Genomic DNA, 18829 nt, shown 5'->3' on the forward strand with positions numbered 1-18829 from the left:
TGAAGAGTCAGATCCTGGGCAAAAAGGCATTGCTATGATGCAGCTTCTCAAAAGTCTGCCCCTTCCCTCTGTATTTAGGATTGTAGGGAAAAAAAATGGCTTGTTTCAGTAGTATCTGCTGCATTATGTGTTCAACTTGGGGCATCCTACTGTGGAAGAGTTACTATTTTGAAATAGTTTTCTGCAATAACTCTTAAGTTAGGAGCAGTTTTGAAGACCTGTGTGTGTCCATGGGACTTGAAGAGGTATATTGTAGTCGTGGTGTTTGTTTTTGGTGTGGTGTGTTGATTTTATCTCTGTAGATGAAAGAGGCTGAGAAGTTGGGAGATCTTAGTCTCGTGTAGTCTAGAAGAGCCGTTTTAAGGACAGGCAGGTTTCTATAGGATATGGTGTTGCTACCATCTACGGGAATGGATTGCCAAGATGTACTTCACTTATGTGATTTTTAGTATGTACATTACATTTGATCAGAGTTATGGTGCTTATCAGTTTAGACTCCAGAGCTTCAAAATGTTGGTTTATTAGTATAAAACTGAGGGGAATTTAGTTCTTTAATAGGACTGAAATCCACGCGTGTCTGTGCACAGATGTCAGCCAGTGGAGTGAACGCTAGCAGAAATGCTTTGCCTTCTTTGCACCTGAGCCAGAAACTGTGCATGGTTGTTTCAGCAGCAGTTTTTGTTGATGTTCCTGTGGAAGTGGTGGAAACGTGAGGTGAGAGGCCATTGCAGCTGCTGCGGGGAAGAGAACTGTGATGGCTGTAGACACCAGGCTGAAGAAGACAAGACAGCACCAACCATCCCAGGTGATCACGGAGCTTCTGGTGCAGTGTGAGGATGATGAATCGTTTTACTTTTTGCTATGGGAGATCAGACTGAAAAATCATGAGTGCCTGAGACTTTGGACATGAGGAAAAGGTTCTTCACCCACAGCGTGCTGGACACTGAACAGGCTCCCAAGGAGGTGTCACGGCCCCAACCTGACAGTGTTCAAGAAGAGATTGGACAACATTCTCAGACACACGGGGTGACCTGTGGAGTGTCCAACACGAGTTGGACTCCATGGTCCTTGTGGGTCCCTTCCAGCTCAGGCCATTCTGAGTCTATGATTCTATGATTTCTAGTCCCAGAGTGTAGGTAACGAATTTATCAGCACGTGTTGTCTTCCTTGAACTTTCTTCCTGCCTGGGTCTTCCACGAGGCAAAACAACTATAGTTTGTAGGGTTTTGTTTTAGCTGTGATGGCGATTGCTTGCAGATGTGTCCTGAACTGGGGACACAATAAATGGGACAGTTTTCTGGGCACGGCCACCTGCCTGGGACAGTCATGCGACATCAGGCCGGGCGTTTGCTGCCTCATGCTGAATTAGGGCTGGAGGGCTCCTTGCTTCTGTATTTCAGTGTGTGAACCGTAAATCCCAAAGTATTCTTGTTCTCTGCTGAGATAACAAACAGCTGATTGGCGTTCGGAAACTTGCATTTGTGGGACTTAAATAGGTTTTAAAATTGAACTGGTCAAACAGTACATCTTTGTCAAGTTAGTGCTCTTAAGCTGGTTTTGTTTATGTTGGTAAATTCCTGATTGAAATGAAATGAACGACAATTAAATGCATCACGTAAAATGCCATCTCTTGTCACGTAGTCGTCTCCATCAGTTTTTATCATGGTCACTCTGATTTTCACAGCTTTCAAGACGACGACTTGTAGCCAGGATATTAATTTTGCAGCAAATTTAATTTCAGGTGGAGTATGTGTGTGAATGTTGGCAGGGATGAAACAGGACTGGAAACCACACTAAGGTGCTGTTGAGCTCAGAAGGAACAGCTGCTAGGTGCCATTAATGAACCTTTTAATCCATTAATGAACTTTTAAACCTTTTTCTTTTCCCTCCTAGGTTGGTACAGAGGTTATACACTACGGAAAAAATCCAAGAAGGTAAGTGTTGCCAGGGCAGAGCGCTTGGTTTTATTTCTGGTAAATGTGAGTTTTTCAAGTTAACTTAAACTTATTTTAGCGAGGCCTAAAAGCTGAGTTGCATATGTGTTTTTTGCAATTTAAGGCTATGTGTATGTACAGTCCCTACAGATGGCTTGATGTGCATCAGCTTGTTTTCTGCACTAACTGCTGCCCCAGAGCCTTTGCCTCAGTAAAGAGTTCAGAACTTTATGTTCTCATTGAGTTGTTCAGGGGCTGACACTGCTTCGCTGTCTCTTAAATAATACATTGCTCATAAAATGCAATTGCATCTTGGAAAGTGATATGGAGATCCACATTGTGATTTTGAGTCGTTTTCTACGAGGGGAAGTCATCTTCTGCAGGGTAATTGTGCCCGGTCGTTGGGCTTTGTGTGCTGTTTCTAGCAGCCTTTCTGAGATAAAAACAAGGGAAAGCAGCACAAATAATGGTTGTACCATTGTGTTTTATTTTTTTGAGCATTGTGCTTTATAGTAGCAATTAAGCAGAGCTAAACGACTTCTGGCTTTGCTTCTTTTTTCACTGCAAATGTGATGTTTGCCTGCAGAGGTGCACTTTGAGCTGCGTCTGCATGTCTAAAATACAGAGTGGAGTTGTGTGGTTCGGCCCACCCGTTCCCTAACCAGGCCTCTCCTGTGTTTTTTCTATTCTATTTTGATATTTTCTTTTTCTGGAAATACACTCCATTTCTGATGAGCCATGTTTTGCAAACACGCCTCGTACAGCCTGCGAATCCATTGCGTACTCTTCTTGCCTTAAATGAATTCCACGTGTTGCTGCATTGTCTGCTCAATGTAGCGATTTCTTTTAATTTTATGTTTTACTTGAACTAGAAGAACCCCCCGGTTTCTATAACTTTATAAGTTCTTTTTTGTGTGTTCCCAGATAAGAAAGCTGAACAACCACCTCAAAGGGGCAGGTGGAGGAAACTGATTTTTCTCCGCTTGACTTACATTAATTTTTTAAACGAGCTTACACTATTTGGAAAGTATTATTGTATCTTTGAAATCTAGAGATTAATTTAGAACTTATTTTTTTGGAAAAGCAGTCCTGGTGTTTGGCAATAGTGTGTGTGGAGGAGGTTTTTGGCTTGTAGCACTGACGATAGGTTGTTGGGAGAAGACACTGCATTATATATAGTTTGTGTACTGCTGGTTGTGGTCTGTGGTCTGTATTTGCCCATTTATTTTGCAGCAAGGCAGCCCCATATAATTACTGTTCTCACACAGTGTTTATTTTAATGGGAAGCCTGGAAACATTGGAGAAAAGAGAATTTCTTCAATATGGTGAAGACAGGTTTGAAAACACTTAGTCTGTATTTGCTAAGGTTACAATAACACCTTTTGAAAGGACATGCGATGCAGAATTTAAACATACTTTAAAAAAAACCCCACAACACAGCAACACAATTATTCTGATGCTCAAGAGAGTGTCAGTAGCTCTGCAAACCCGAGTGTGTCTTGGCATATTTTTAGGTAATAGATATGATATGTTATGTGTGACTGGTTATTTAAAATATTTCTTCTTCCCTCTCAAAGGGCATATTTCCTGCCTCCTATATACATCTTAAGGAAGCAACAGTTGAAGGCAAAGGGTAAGTCTAAAGATAATGAAAAGTTGTTTTCCTGTTTGTACCAATATAATTTTGGTGTATTAGCAGCTAATTAACACTTGTTTCCGGTTAGTTGAGTGGCTAATGATGAAAGTATGTGTGTTTCTTTTTAAAAATCTTTTAAATTGGTAACTCAGCTCAAGTTTGAAGGCGCTTCTGGCTGGTATTGCCCTTAGCTGCGTTATCATGGAGTTGAGCTAAAGCAGAACCTTCTCTGTATTAATCTGTTTCAGGAGAATTAATAATTTACCGTTTTTCTTTATCGCTTTTATTACTCTCTCAATAATTACCTAGATCAGCCTCCTGCACCCCCTGCTTTAGTTCTAAATTCAGTTTTTCCAGCTTATTTTATCTTCCAGCCCTTGAATCTTATGGCATCTGCCTGGTATGTTTGAAGAGGTCTTTGATACGAGATACCTTTTGTTTATGCACACGAAATTTAAGTAGTTTCTTAAATTCCCTCATCTGTAAATGTTGTAGACTGGACTCTTGGCCAAAAGCCATTATCCAGGTGTCATTTTCTGCCTTACCGAGAAATTTCTGTGGAATTGTTCATTTTGTGATTCTCCTGCTCCCTTCCCTGACATGTTACACTAACTAGTTTGGGCTGCTTTTTGTTATTAAACAGTTGTTAAAATTCAGATCTCTATATATTAAATCAGATTTGCCACACGTGCAATTAAAAGTTCCCAACAAAAATTTAGTTAAAACCAGGGAAAAAAAACCCAACCAAATCCCAGGGAAAAAAGGTGAAAGGAAATTAATAAATAATTAGCCAGGAATGAAACTGAGTGAAACGGGGTTGAAATATTTTCTTCCTTTGTACCAGATTTATTTTTATACACTGTTAAATATGTAAATGATAAAACTACTAATCATGAGATTGCTGCATAATGACATCTTTCTTGCTGATTATAAAACTGCCATTAAGTACCCTACTTCTGAAATATTAAAAGACCTTGCTGTTGTTTCTTACTTTTGTGGCACGTAATTTTAAAGCGAGTCATACAGAAACTTAATGGTAATGACTTGCACGCTTAATTTTTCCTTGCAAGGGCAATATTTTGAGGAACAGTTGCGCATTAGCACCACGGCATTGTTGGTTGCGCGCATTTGGCTTTCGTCTTGGTTGCTTAGTGTGAAATCAGTGTCTCAATAACAAATGGTGTGGTGAGGTGTGTATTGATATCCTTATCTTGTGAGTTTAGAAATAAAGAATTAGGGGGACAAGTGTGAGCTCAGGAGCATAATTCCAGCCCACCGAAGTACCATTTATGTCTCATGGTTGTACTGGTGCTCACCACTTCTGTAGCTGATAATACATCATTTTTTAACTCACAAATTTTATAAAAAATGATGTTCTCTTCAACCCTGTCATTATTGGAAGAAGCAGTTCCTTTGTAGCGATTCTGCCATCCTTCCCAAAACTACTGCTTAATGACAACTCTCTTTTCTCTTCAGGCAACATGAGACAGTGATACCCAACGAGCTCCCTTTGATTCAGGAGGTCACCACAACGCTGCGGGAATGGTCCATAATATGGCGGCAATTGTATGTTGTAAGTATCAGCTTAGGATATGGTATAGTGGTATATAGTGGTATATGATATATAGTATATGGTTTATGAAGAGAGTGATGCCTTGAAAGGTACAGTGAGAATTGGGAAGGAAAATCTATTTAGTGTCTTCTGTGTTAAGGCACAAATCTCAGTAGCGTGTCTTTTGAATATTTTCTCAACTACTCTGTCTTGTGCAGAATCAGGTTTTTAGAGTGTTACCGTGATGTAGCAATAATTTGTTGAGCAATTATTATTATTTGTTGAGCAATTATTATTATTTCATGGCATACTATTACAGAATACATTGAATTTTTAAGATGTATACAGATTTGGAAAAAATCTGATGTAGAATTGTATTAAAGAAATGAAGAAAATGGTTTCCAGGGCGGTTCTTAAGCCTGTTGGTCTATGTTATGAAAAAATTGAATATTTGATATCAAGTTTGTGGGTATAAACTTAAACCTTTGAAAAATCATCAGTGTAGGCCTCTTACATCTCAGTATTCTTGTACTTGAGTTTGATTTTTCCCATTTTATCCTGACCTTAAGTTACACGCCTGATTATTTTCATGTGGTTCGGTTTAAGCACATAAGAATGTGTTCTTAGAAATGTACAGTGCAAAGCATTTGCATTGATAGTCTCTCAGATGGGATAATAGAAAGATACGACAGCCATGAAACTACAAATGCAAACTGTGTAATGAAGACAATAACTGGGAATGAAGATGCTTGTGTTGACTAATGTGGTTTTTAATCACACCCATGAAAACGAAGATTAAAAATAGAGTATGCTGGAAGTGATGTAGTGTTGCAGTAGATGAGGTGAAGGATAATATTTCATATGAAGAGAAGCAGTTTGTATGTTAAAGAGAGAGCTTTAATGTGATGTAATACTAAAGAGTCCATGTGTTGAGGACAGGCAGAACAGCTACCTGGAAGATCCTACAACCTCGTAGAATGGAGGGTGTTAGTCTCTTCTCCCAAGTAGCAGGTGACAGAATGAGAGGAAATGGTCCCAAGTTGTGCCAGGGGAGGTTTAGATTGGATATTAGGAAAAAATTATTCATGGAAAAGGTTGTGAAGCACTGGAACAGGCTGCCCAGGGCAGTGGTGGAGTCACCATCCCTGGAGGGGTTTAAAGGGCGTATAGATAAGGTTCTTAGGGACATGGTTTAGTGCTGGAGTTGGGTTATGGTTGGACTCGATGATCCTGAGGGTCTCTTCCAACTGAAATGATTGTACGCCTCTGGAGAGGGCACTGAGAACAGCTTTGCCCTCGGTGCCGCTGCCGTGTGCTGCTGAGAACAGTGACGATTGCAGTTTCACCCTCAAGTCTTCTTTTGGGGGGCATTGGCCTGAGTGTGAAATCTGATATTGCTTAACGTTAGAGAAATACCACTTGTAGAACCACACAGGACTTGTTTGTGGTGCATGTGCAATAAGAATGGAGGAACAGCAAGAGAAGTTTTCTTACCAAGACTTGTGTGTGCTCTTTGTAGCAGTAACTTTTAGGAGATTACGAAATTCTCCTGGTGCGGGAATCACTTGTTCTAACCATTGGTGTTGAACGCCTCATTTGTCATGCATTTGCTTCCATGAAGACACATGAACAAATAATACTGTGGCGCTTTACAAGTGTGATGCTCCGTGGCCTCTGTCCTGTAGCAGAAAGAGTTCCAGTCCTTGGGACACCTTCACTCTGAGCAGATACATCACTTAATGAGTTGGTTTAGAGTTTGTATCTCAAGGATATCCGTTAGTTTAATTGCATGGGGTCAACTGCCAAAAAGAGCGTTGGTGCATTGGAGTTGCCAGACTATAGAGATACACCATGTTGTCCACATCTTGTGTATCAAAACTCTTAAAATGACCACATTTATGCCTTTGTTCAGTTTGTAATTTGTGTTTGAATATTGAATAGGTTTTCAGTTTTGATTTGCTGGTGGCAGAGGACATGGAACATTCTACATCTCAGTAGTTTGATTACCTGCAGCATCGAAAATTATGAATCCCTTTCCCGTTTGGGTTTGTCTGTATTTAGCTTCCAACCGTACGTGCCTGTTGTGTCTTTCTCTGCTGCATTAAAGAGCTTTTAATAACGGGTATTTTCTCTCTGTGAAGGTTCTCACACTATAATCAAGTCAGCTTTTTGATAATCTGAACAGGCTTGAAGTCTTTAAGATACACAGTTAGGTATTTTTTTTCCCTGAGTGTTTGAGTCAAATTATTTTCCTTCACCTTCTGCAGTTTCTCATCTTTAAAATAAAATTTTCCACTATATATAAATTATTATTCCTGTTGTTCACAGCCATATAGGGCCTAGGTGTAGTCTAAATGAAAGGCAGCTACATGTGGCCTGTATAATTCATAGATGTGGCGTGTTTAGGAAGATATATTCCTTTTGAGATCTTGAGGGTTATGAAGACAGTAAGAGAGACAACTCCTGAGTGAGAACGAAGTATTTAGGGCCTCTGCGTTTTCATGGTCTTGATGTTATATTTCACAATAAAACCAGAAAGGTGGTTGTTCTGCAGCTTTAGTTTTGCGTCGTCTTGTTTGTTTGTGCTAAAGTTGTTGTGTATATGCACTGTCCACAGTTTAAACGAACATGGCAAATTCTGTTTTGTGGATGAAGTTAAGATTTATTATTGTGTTCTCTCCGAATGCGTGTGTGTATGGGCATTTCTATAGAAAACGCTTCAGAAAAGAGGTTTCTTGTGTTTTAAGTCTGGAACTTTATCTTCCAGAGTCCTAACCTAGCTGCATGTTGTCAGGTAAAGTTTGCATATGCTACTGGCACTGATAATATCCATAGTTCCAGCCTCTATAAACAATGAACTTCCTGTAGGGCTTAGTGCTTCCCTGATTTTTTTTTTTTTACCTTCCTTTAGATGTTACATGTGGTCTCTTAAGATACTGATGTGCTTGGCTTTGCACACTGAGGAATTCTTGAAGTGTTATTCTGAAGGTTTAACTGGGGCGGGGGAAGGATTCTCTGATGTGTTGCAGATGGAGAATTGCAGAACTAGAGCCTTTTACTGCTAAAATGTGCTCATTTTAGTCCTGTTCTACTCAGTGTAGAGGGTCATTGAGTGAAGTTACTCTGTGAACCAAGAAAGGGGTGTCTTTCCCTTAAATGCCCGTTCTGAATATGACCTGGGTTTTAAGGTAACATAAACACAAGCATTTACACTTACTTAGATACCTAAAGCAGAGCGTAAGACTCTTTATATTCAATATTCTGTGCTATAGAAAGTCAGACTCCCGTTTTGAAGCTATTTGTAGACTCTTAGTCTTTTGCATTCATATTTTGTAATTGCAATCTATTATATGTATTTAAAAGATGCTCAGTAGACTTGTAAACTAACTTCTACCCACTTCTTTTCCTCCAAACAGCAAGACAACAGAGAAATGTTTCGCAGCGTACGCCACATGATATACGACCTTATTGAGTGGAGATCTCAAATATTGTCTGGGACCCTTCCCCAAGATGAGCTCAAAGAACTGAAGAAGAAAGTGACTGCCAAAATTGATTATGGCAACAGGTTTGTGAATGATATTTTCCAAGTGTCTGTGCTTTAAACCAAGTCAGCTCGTGTAATGCACGTGAGCTATCAGGGACTCCTGGCAGGATTCTTTTATTCCTGTGTTTATGGAGATGTAACAGTAGTATATTAACAGTCCTGTTACAGCAAGATGAAAAAGTTGATATAGTATCTTTTAAAGTATAGTACAAATTATCATATGTAAAGTGGAATCACTCACTTCATGACCTAATCAATTTGATACAGGTATGAAGCTGTAATTTTTAACGTCAATCGAAAAGTGCAAGTATTGCATCCATTTGAAATAGAATTTAAACTCTACTCGCTTCCGCAGCATAAACAGTTGTTGCCTTCTCAGCAGACCAGCTGCCCGTGCCCTAAGGTCACCAAGTGGTGATGTGATGTTGAAGGATTTGGCTCCTAAGCATCATTTAGCTCATTGTTCCTCTACTTACATGGTAGCCAGCTTGTACCAGAAGATTAACAGACAGATTTAATAAAAGAAAGTATCTATTTAACAGAAGAGAATGGAAATTGTGAAGGAAATATTTACCAAAAAACCCCCAAAGAGGTCTGGATTTAAGCAAAATCTTTACAATATTTTTTAGGTTACAAGTTGTGTGTACAGTTATGGCTTTATGTTTTGATTGAAAATGAGAAATCACGTCTTGCTCTTCAATCAGGAAATTACTCGAAGCGGTGTTTTGAAGACTGAGAGGCAGCGTTGTAGCACCTGGGGACTGGAAAAGTTTTCTGTCTTTAAATCCCTTGTGATGTAAATAACTCATCAGATTTCAGCTATTTGTGTTTTATTCCTTCAGAGCTGCCAAATTTGTGGTGTTTCTGTTCACGCGCTTTATCAGCGGAAGTTGTGATTTAAAAAAGAAATTAAAATATCATCAGTAACTGCATTCAGTCAGTAATTATCATTTCTAATCCAAGATACGGACTGTTGTACCTCAGTAGACAATTAACCAGATGCTGTTGATGTTGTTTGTTTGGCCACTGTGTTTTGCCATCTGTCTCAGGAGTTGGTTAAAGTTACTCCGAATAACCTCCAGATGCCGAGCGTTCAAATACAATGGAACATCTTGTGCTGTGCTTTATATTCCTAATGTTCCCATGGACTAATTAAGTGATCAGAACACTCTCTATGGAGGACAGGAGGGAAGTGGATTTGAACTTCCAAGTAAATAATCACAACTGAAAGATACCATATGTTTTTAATGTAGCCGTACATTCACTTTTGTCTAAAGTAAGCATGAATGATGATTTCAGTATCCAGACAGAATGAATTAATGATGCCTTTTAGCAATGTTTTCTGGTCTAATCATATCCAAACTATTCCTGTTTTGTGAAATACTGATTTTTAAATAAGTTTTTTCTATAAATACAACAGTTTCACTGGATGTTGGCAAAATAACTGAGGAAGTAAAAACGGTCTGATGAACTTGTATTTTTTTGAAATTGGGTCAGGTAATTTTGTTGATCGTTCACTTGCAAAGATCTGTAACTGGGACACTTAGGAAAAAAAAATCACATTTTTTTCTAAGGATCATTTGCAAGCTAAAGGATAAAACAAAGAAATTAAATCAAAGGAGTGTTTGCTTCTATTTATTTGACAGTCTGTGCAAACGTTCTTGTCCTGTTGGTGCGTAGGAGGCTGTGTGGTTAATCTGTTCTCTGAATTGTGGAGCTCCCGTTCCCTCTGCAGAAGGACTCGGCTGCTGGTGACAAGTGGCCCGTGGATCACAGAATCCCAGAATGTCAGGGGTTGGAAGGGCCCTGGAAAGCTCATCCAGTGCAATCCCCCCATGGAGCAGGAACACCCAGATGAGGTTACACAGGAAGGTGTCCAGGCGGGTTGGAATGTCTGCACAGAAGGAGACTCCACAACCCCCCTGGGCAGCCTGGGCCAGGCTCTGCCACCCTCACCATGAAGAAGTTTCTTCTCATATTTAAGTGGCACCTCCTGTGTTTCAGTTTGTACTCATTGCCCCTTGTCCTATCATTGGTTGTCACCAGAAGAGCCTGGCTCCATCCTCCTGACACTCCCCCTTTCCATATTGATCCCCATGAATGAGTCCCCCCTCAGTGTCCTCTTGTCCAGCTCCAGAGCCCCAGCTCCCTCAGCCTTTCCTCACACGGGAGATGCTCCACTCCCTTCAGCGTCTTTGTTGCCCTCTGTGGCTGCTGCCCGGGGAACAGCACTGGGGAGCAATGAGATGATTTTGGCTGCTTTTCTTTTTGGTTTCAATTCATTTTCTCACTAGAAAACTCATCTGGGAGCTTGGTGTTGCAGGGATGCTTAAGAGAGTTTCCAATAAGTCCAGAGTAGAGCTTTGGAGATGTTTCGTTATAGGCCACTGCTGCACTCGTCAGCTTGCTTGAGTGATGTTCATTCACCTTTTAATTAATACAGTACAATTAATTGGAGGGGTTTTTGTATTGACCCCGCTCAGGACTTTAACACCTCCAATTTTCCCTCTTGTGGGGGGGGGACGAGGAGTGATCCTCTAAGAACCTGAAACACATCTTCTCTGCTACAGCTCCTGTTCTTCTCAGGTGTTTTTGGATCGTGTCCAAAGGGGACTTAGATAAACCACGAACCTCTGCCCGGCTTATCAAATACTGCCAGTTTGATTGGAGCTTGTTGATCAAACATAGTTGAAAACCAAGGTTAGAGCAGCTCCGTCACGAGAAGTGATGGAAGAAGTTAGAAGAAACAGCTTATGTCCTCTTGTATCTCATAGGTTTTTGCTAAAATGTGAACGTCTTGCTCTGGAGGAGAATGTGGAGTGGGATGAAATGAACTGGCCAGTTTGTGTGTGGTGGGACTGTAGTGGTTGGTTGTTCAAACTGTCAGTTGGATCAGAGGAGGAGACAAAGTCTCCTGCAGATTTAGTTGTTTAAGAAATTCCTTCCCCAGCTGTTCTGCTGTTTCATTTACATTGATTTCTTCTGTGCTGTGCGAAAAGGCGCCTTCAGCCAGGGCTGGTTGATGACATCTTAAATAGTTTTATCACGTATCAAATAATATTCTTTTTCTGTCATATGTCAGGTGTGCATGACTAATGTTAAATGCTTGTCAGGTGATTTTTAAGCATTTATTTGAGCACTGTAAATTCACAAGCGTGTTTTTCTTTGTTTAGAATTCTTGATTTAGATCTAGTTGTTAGAGATGAAGATGGCAATATTTTGGACCCCGAGCAGACCAGCACCATCAGCCTTTTCAGAGCACACGAAGTAGCTTCCAAGCAAGTTGAAGAGAGGCTACAGGAGGAGAAAGTAAGATATTACATGCTTTTCTCTTTGAAACATAAGGCTGTAAACTAGGTGACTTATTTTTAGCATTGGTAATGAACAATTCAATATGTTTATGAAGAGTTAGCAGGATTAAACATTTTGTAAGAACTTGTTTGTTTTGGGCTGTTTGTCTTTTTCATCCTTTAAAGGGCTTAGTAGAATATACGGTTAAGATGTACATCAATAAGTCAGCTACATTTGTAGGTTGATATCAGGGACTCATATGTAGCAGGATCGTACATTTGGTTGTCATGAGTTTATTTTTGAGAATGAAGTAGAATAACATCCTCACTATATTTGCGTGATTTCTGTACGCCAATCTTGAACGTTTGTTTGAAATACGAGGAGCAAACTTAAAGACGTTCTCAGACTTGAACAATCTGCTTCTTTGCAATTCAAATCCTTATTATTAAGAGGCAGAACGTTTCTGTTGTAAGGAATGCGGCCCACATCAGCAGCAGGTAGTGGAGCACAAGGGTGCATTGGTGCAACTTCATGAGTTGCTACGTCTCGTTGAGTTGCAATGGGCTGTACACACGCAGCCCTTACCGAACGTGGTGTAAAGATACACCAGTTTAAATAGCATTTAAACTATTAAATTTTTGCATCCAAAGTTGTTTCTTTGTCACTGCCTCAGCCAGTTTCTTGTTGTCCTGGGTGCATAAATCCAAGGGGTGGGTAACCTGCGGAAATATCACTGTTTTCTCTGTCTTTCTGGGCACTCCGTACAAAAACACAAACTTCCTCTCTTTTTTTGGTTAGGTATATTCAAGACAGATCCAGAAAATACATCCTGGGGTAGACACTCAACAGAAAACCCCTCTTCTTCTGTCTGAGAAGTTTTGGGAAGGTTTTATAGTGGTTAGGTGTTTGCTAAGTTAAGTTTCTTCTGTTCTTGAATTACAGTCTCAGAAACAGAATATCGACATCAACCGCCAAGCCAAGTTTGCTGCCACCCCTTCATTTGCATTATTTGTAAATTTAAAAAATGTAGTCTGTAAAATAGGAGAAGATGCTGAAGTGCTGATGTCTCTGTATGATCCACTGGAATCAAAGTTTATCAGGTGAGTGTACTCCTGAGTGTGTTCCCTAATCTGTGCTTGCTCAGTCATAGCAGCGAGGCAGGATGAGCGGGTTTATGAAAGTCACATTTCTGGGAAGGGCGTAGGAGAGGGTCATTTGGGAAAGCAGCACTTTGTCATCACGTTCTACAGAGCATCAGGCAGGTCCCTTCACCATGGGCAGGTTTTGGGGTCACGCTGTGCCTGTGGTTCCCCAAAAACTGAGCTCTGATGGGACGTGAACGCACCTGCGAAGCCGCGTGCCCTCGCTTAGCAAGTCTTCGGTAAATTCTGCAGTTGATTTTATCTTGTGATGTCAAAAGAAGCTATTTAAACAAAAAGTCCTCTAAATATTATGTGTTTTTTTTATTTTCAGTGAAAACTACTTGGTGCGATGGTCGAGCTGTGGGCTCCCTAAAGACATCGACAGATTGCACAACCTCCGAGCAGTGTTCACCGTAAGTGTGTGTGCGCTCAGTTCGCCTGGGAAACTTTAAAGCACTTGTTTCATAGCTTGTGAATGAGGAATGGGATGATCTGTGTGTGAACAGTGTGGAGTTACCTCTGCAGGTGATGATCCTGGGGAAGGATCACGTGAGATGTTTCTCATAAGTGACTGCTCAATGTTCTCAACACCTGGCTAAGAACAGAGTTGCTCTTTGAAGTTTTAACTTGCCAGAAATGATTTGGCCTCCTAAGCAGTTAGTTTACATAGAAGTCAAGTTAAGAAACCCCTTTACTGCTAGAACATTTTGCCCTGGTGTTAGAGGTGAAGGCAAATTCTGAGCAGCAAACCTTCTGCCTACTAAAAAGGAACTTGAAATTCAAATAAAGTAATCTGAAGAAACTACTATTTCTAGGACCTGGGCAGCAAAGACCTGAAAAGAGAGAAAATCAGTTTTGTGTGTCAGATCGTGCGAGTGGGCAGGATGGAGCTGAGGGACAACAACACCAGAAAACTGACGTCTGGGCTGCGGCGACCTTTCGGAGTGGCAGGTAACTCTCTGCGCTATGTCCGTCTGGATCGCATTGTATTTTTGCATAGAAAGTTGAGGGTGTGAAACTTCCCTGGGCTTGTATAAACTCAGAATTGTCCCAAATTTAATCAGAGCGATTGCTGTGTTGTAGAATTTAGTTGGTAACTCCATCCTCCTGAGTTACTGCTGCTTCCAGTCCCCCAGGGGGTTCCCTCAGCACCCTCTGCCTGTGGCGATCGCTTAATTCCATACACTTTGGTTTTGTTTGCAGTAATGGATGTTACTGACATCATTAACGGGAAAGTTGACGATGAGGACAAACAGCACTTCATACCATTTCAACCGTAAGTAGGGAATAGTTTAAAGAGTAAGCAGAAGTGACAGAATTAAGATAAAAAAATATTTAAACTTCTGGTTGGAACAAGTGTTCTGTAGATATTCTGAGATCAGTTTATTTCAGTAGGATATTTTACCTTTAGTAGTAATTATTAATATTTCTTGGTAATTTCCCATTAGGTGTAATAGCGATAGCCCCTCAGGGTGATAACGTGTAAGAGGTGAAGGTCTTAAAATCAATACATTGCTGGTTTAGCTCTGCCCGAGACTGATCGAGACCAGCAGCGTTACCAACATCCACTGCAGGTGACTTGGGTGAGATTTTAAATGAGAACGTTTACCTTTTTATTGGTAGCAGGTATAATTTCATAGTAGGTGCCACAGTAATTGCGGTATAAACAAAAGCCGAGCATTTGAAGGATGGCTTGATATACCTCCTGCAATATATTCTCATAATTCAGCTGGAGTTGGTGTCCTTTTAAAGTACAGACATACATGAATTTAATGTGTTATCAACAATCAGTTTTGACTTCAAGCCACAAAATCGTATTAAGATTATATGGGTTTAATAGCCTGAATTTTTGTGAGTATGTAGATACATGCAGAGAAAGTGCTTCTAGAAGTAAAAGCTTATTAACAAAAGAGAATGTGTTCCATCCATAGTTCATGGTTTTGTTTTTATTCCATGAAGTGGGGAAAGGCAGAAGAGACAGTGAAATGTGCATAAAATATGAATGCTTAGCTTTCCCATTGTGTGAAATGTTAGATTGCCATCTGCTCAAAAAGGCAAAACGTTATTCTCTTAGCTTAATTCCTTGATTAATATACTAATGGGTATTCAGATGGTTTTTAATAATATATATATATACTGAAATATTGAAATAATGTAATTCTAAATTACCTTGCTTTTGGGAAATTGGCCTAATTGAGGAAGGCCTTATGGTCTGGAGGTGCAGGGCTGATGAGGGGCTGGCAAAGGCTGCGGGATCTATAGGGAGCCTCATGTCCAGAATGGTTTAGTTTGTGTTGCTGAAGCGGTGGAGAGGGTGTAAAGTGGAAATCACAAGTACAATTCCATTTGTCAAGGAAAACAGGGTTTTTTAGGGAAGAGCACATTCATGATATGTTTATTGTCTGGTAAACAATAGCGAGTTTATATTTTAGTGAATGCGGAAGTATGCAATGAAAATGAATCTTTGTGTATCAAAGTGGGTGCTAATGGAACATCTAGTTTTCTGCTCCATTAACACTGATTTATTTTTTTCTGTATATATAAATCAGCTTTTTGAAAAGATGTACAATGTGATTTTTTTTTTTTTCTGTGCTAAATGAAAACTTTCTTCTGAAAAAAAAAGTATATTGCAAAGAATGCGAATAATATGAAAACACACGATAAATAGCGGTGTCATTATCTCCAACGTAGACTTAGGCTGTATATATGAGCCACATTTTTCTTGTCATTCCATACTTTGCTTCTGTTGTACCACACGCAATTCTGTTTTCATATCTTTGTTTGTTTGTATTCATTCACTAGCCACCAACACAATGGCTGTCAAAAGCACTTGGCAAGATTGCTTAAATGACACTTAATGCTGCTGTTTATTTATAGTTTCCATCTTTTCATTTATTCATCAAATTTAACAATGTTTGGATGATCTGCTTTTCTCCTATGCCACGTCTGTGAGATTTACGGTAGCATTTCCTTCAGGCAGCTGAACCTATAGAATGGCAGAAGTGCCCCTGGAGGTGTCGCGGGGCCAGTCTGATATATATGTATATATTTATATATTAAAGGGAACACTGCCTGTGTAGGTTTTCGCTGCTTCACAGGGGGTTCTTGGGTGAGAGACGATCTTCCCGTCCTCACAAAGTGTCACCGGGGCCTCTGCATGCGTGTCCCCGATGGGAGAAGTGACAAGGCACGTGTGCCGCGCTTCTCTGCGGTACATCAGCGTTCTGCTGATTAATGATCTTCCTCTGTCTTTCTCCTTACCTCTCCTGTCTTTTGTCTTGCGTTGACTAATAAATACTCTTTGTCACAACTACGAAATGATCTTGTGTGTTCCCTTGTTGCTGTGACTTCTGGTTTTCTGTGACCCTTTGTCTCCTGGTGTTGGTCGTCATGTGCATCCTCCAGGCTAGCGTTGGATGACGCCATTCGACACAAGCAGCTGAACATATCATCCCGTTTTTCACCCAGGGTGGCAGGGGAGAATGATTTCCTTCAGACTGTTATAAACAAAGTGATTGCTGCTAAAGAAGTTAACCACAAGGGTCAGGGTACGTACTGTTCTTTATACGCACCGCTCTGCCTAAAACTGCTCGGTCGCCTCATTTGCAACATGTGATTGCTTTAATTTTGGAATCAAGGGTGCATAATATTACCTCGCTCGCCGCTGTTTGCTAATGGAAAATGTGTTTACAGGATTTGTTCCCCCACTTCCCCGTCCTTGAGGGTTTATTCTGCTGTTCCCCTGCAGCGTTACATCCACAGGTTGTTTGTCCTTTCCCTGTGCTGTCCGTCACTTGGACACCTTTGTATTTCTGTAGTGGAAACGGTGACTCAGGGAGTCAGATCTCGTGCCCTTGAGCTGTGGACTTTACCCTCCTTGTGCTGAAGGACGGAATATTCTCTTCCTTCCCTTCCTTTGCCTTATTTTTCCACTTGCCAGCTTCACTCACAGCATTTGGGTCCCTCTCAAGGGGACCAGGGCTTTGGTCCCACCTGAGCTCGGAAGGATTTTTTTAAATACAACACTTCATAATGTGTCTACCAGTTAAAAAATGAATTTTCTGATGGCTCAGTTTTTACTGTACTAGCTTCAATATTGTTTTTTTGGAGGGGGATCTGCATTAATAGGCTCATAGGCTAATGCAGAGTTTCTACCTGACGCTATGGATGTGTACATCTGTGTCACCTGGAGGGGGTATCTGAAAAAAAGACCCAAGGAGAATTATATATATATATATATATATATATATATATATATATAATTTTTTTTTCTGTTTTTGAAAAATTAATTAATACCAAATAGAAATCTAAAATTATCCATTAGCTGAAAGGATGACTTAGATCTGCTTTTCCCCCCTGTTTTCACCTGTGGCCAATATGTATCAGAAAAGAGAAAACTTTTCAGTTTCTTTTGATTCATTTCAGCTTCTTTCCCTAAGAAATTGCCCAGGCGAACAGAAAAGGATGGAGAGTTGTTACTTAGCTGGTCAGTGTAGGTACCGTGACTGTCAAATGAAATAATGGCTGCTAGAACCGTCTCTGGCAACAAGACAGCAAATAGCCTTTCGTAAGAGATTTTAATAGAAAGGAAAGCTAGCTGCCAAACATAGACAAAATCAACCTATAGCAAATAGTGTGTGTAACAGGATAACCCACAATTTGCTTTATAGATGAATATTTGGGGGGTATTTTTCATAGGTTTTAATTTTAGGATTTTCTTCTACGAATTGCGGCTGTAATTATTTAATATTAAACTGGATTACCAGACACTTTACTCTTTCCCCACCTTGGTATCTTTCTTTTTCCTGTAACAAATGTACCTGATGTCAGTTGGCAAGCAGCAGCTTTTTAGTGGCTTTTGCTACCGTAGAGGAAAATGTCAACTGTGTAAAGCTGATGCTGTAGATTTCTTTGTGCTCGGTGCAGTAAAACCAGCGTATGTGGGTGGTGGTGATGAATCAATGCAGGGTATGTATCTGCTGTCGGTGCTGTCTTTGGCATCTCCATTTTGGTTGCATTAATAATACTTGAGCTTTTTCCATTCAAATCAGCGTTGCCACTTCTCTTTCTTGTGGAAAAAAACGCATTTAATTAGAAAGGACTTGTGAGAGTTCAAAGGATGGATACAAGCTTGAGGCAGTTCTGCTGATGGCTTAATAACTATTTCCATGAGACCTTTTGTGGAAGATTTTAGTGATGCGGGAATTGTCATTTTGTGAGGATGGCGGATTCTGCTGGGGTCACTTTGCATTTTCACACTTGGTCCAGCTGATAACCCAGGCTTTCCTTCTGGTCTACTCTGTGGCCTTGCTAAGCTGGTTTGTCTCCTTTTGTATTGAAATTTTTGGGCCTTGAATAAAATTTTTGGCTTAATAAGCCCATGTAAGGGAAGCTGCATGAGTGGTTTTGAACACCTACCCAACTCCTTGCTACCAAGATCCTTCTAAACGGTATTGCTGCAAAGTGCACAATACAAAGGCCTGAATCCTTATTTGCACAGATTTCTAGTTTCTCTTTATTTTATTAGCCAGTCAGCTTCCGGGTGAGGATTTTATACCATTTTCCAGGAAGTTGGATATAACCTGACACATTTATGTGTGCTGTGCTCATGTTTCTGCTTGAAGTGGTGGGGTTTTGAGTGTTTTAAACTACTTTGTCAAGTGCATTTTTTGTAAATGAAAAGCAGTTACCTTAATATATGCTTTTACATTCTATAATGTATAAAAAAAA

At 40.2% G+C, this 18829-nt stretch overlaps 1 protein-coding gene across 1 annotated transcript in view; it reads left to right on the forward strand.

Annotated features, from left to right (window-relative positions):
* DOCK1 (dedicator of cytokinesis 1) overlaps positions 1 to 18829 on the forward strand; it is a 273982-nt gene that overhangs the window by 23247 nt on the left and 231906 nt on the right. The window contains exons 3-12 of the mRNA XM_082054440.1: positions 1894 to 1934; positions 3512 to 3567; positions 5047 to 5143; positions 8539 to 8687; positions 11840 to 11975; positions 12900 to 13057; positions 13431 to 13512; positions 13915 to 14050; positions 14303 to 14375; positions 16568 to 16647. Of these exons, the coding sequence (XP_081910566.1) occupies positions 1894 to 1934; positions 3512 to 3567; positions 5047 to 5143; positions 8539 to 8687; positions 11840 to 11975; positions 12900 to 13057; positions 13431 to 13512; positions 13915 to 14050; positions 14303 to 14375; positions 16568 to 16647 (1008 nt within the window). The remainder of the gene's footprint in view (positions 1 to 1893; positions 1935 to 3511; positions 3568 to 5046; positions 5144 to 8538; positions 8688 to 11839; positions 11976 to 12899; positions 13058 to 13430; positions 13513 to 13914; positions 14051 to 14302; positions 14376 to 16567; positions 16648 to 18829) is intronic.

The sequence above is a fragment of the Streptopelia decaocto genome (assembly GCF_964273445.1).
Source record: "Streptopelia decaocto genome assembly, chromosome: 5".
NCBI classification, from domain to species: domain Eukaryota; kingdom Metazoa; phylum Chordata; class Aves; order Columbiformes; family Columbidae; genus Streptopelia; species Streptopelia decaocto.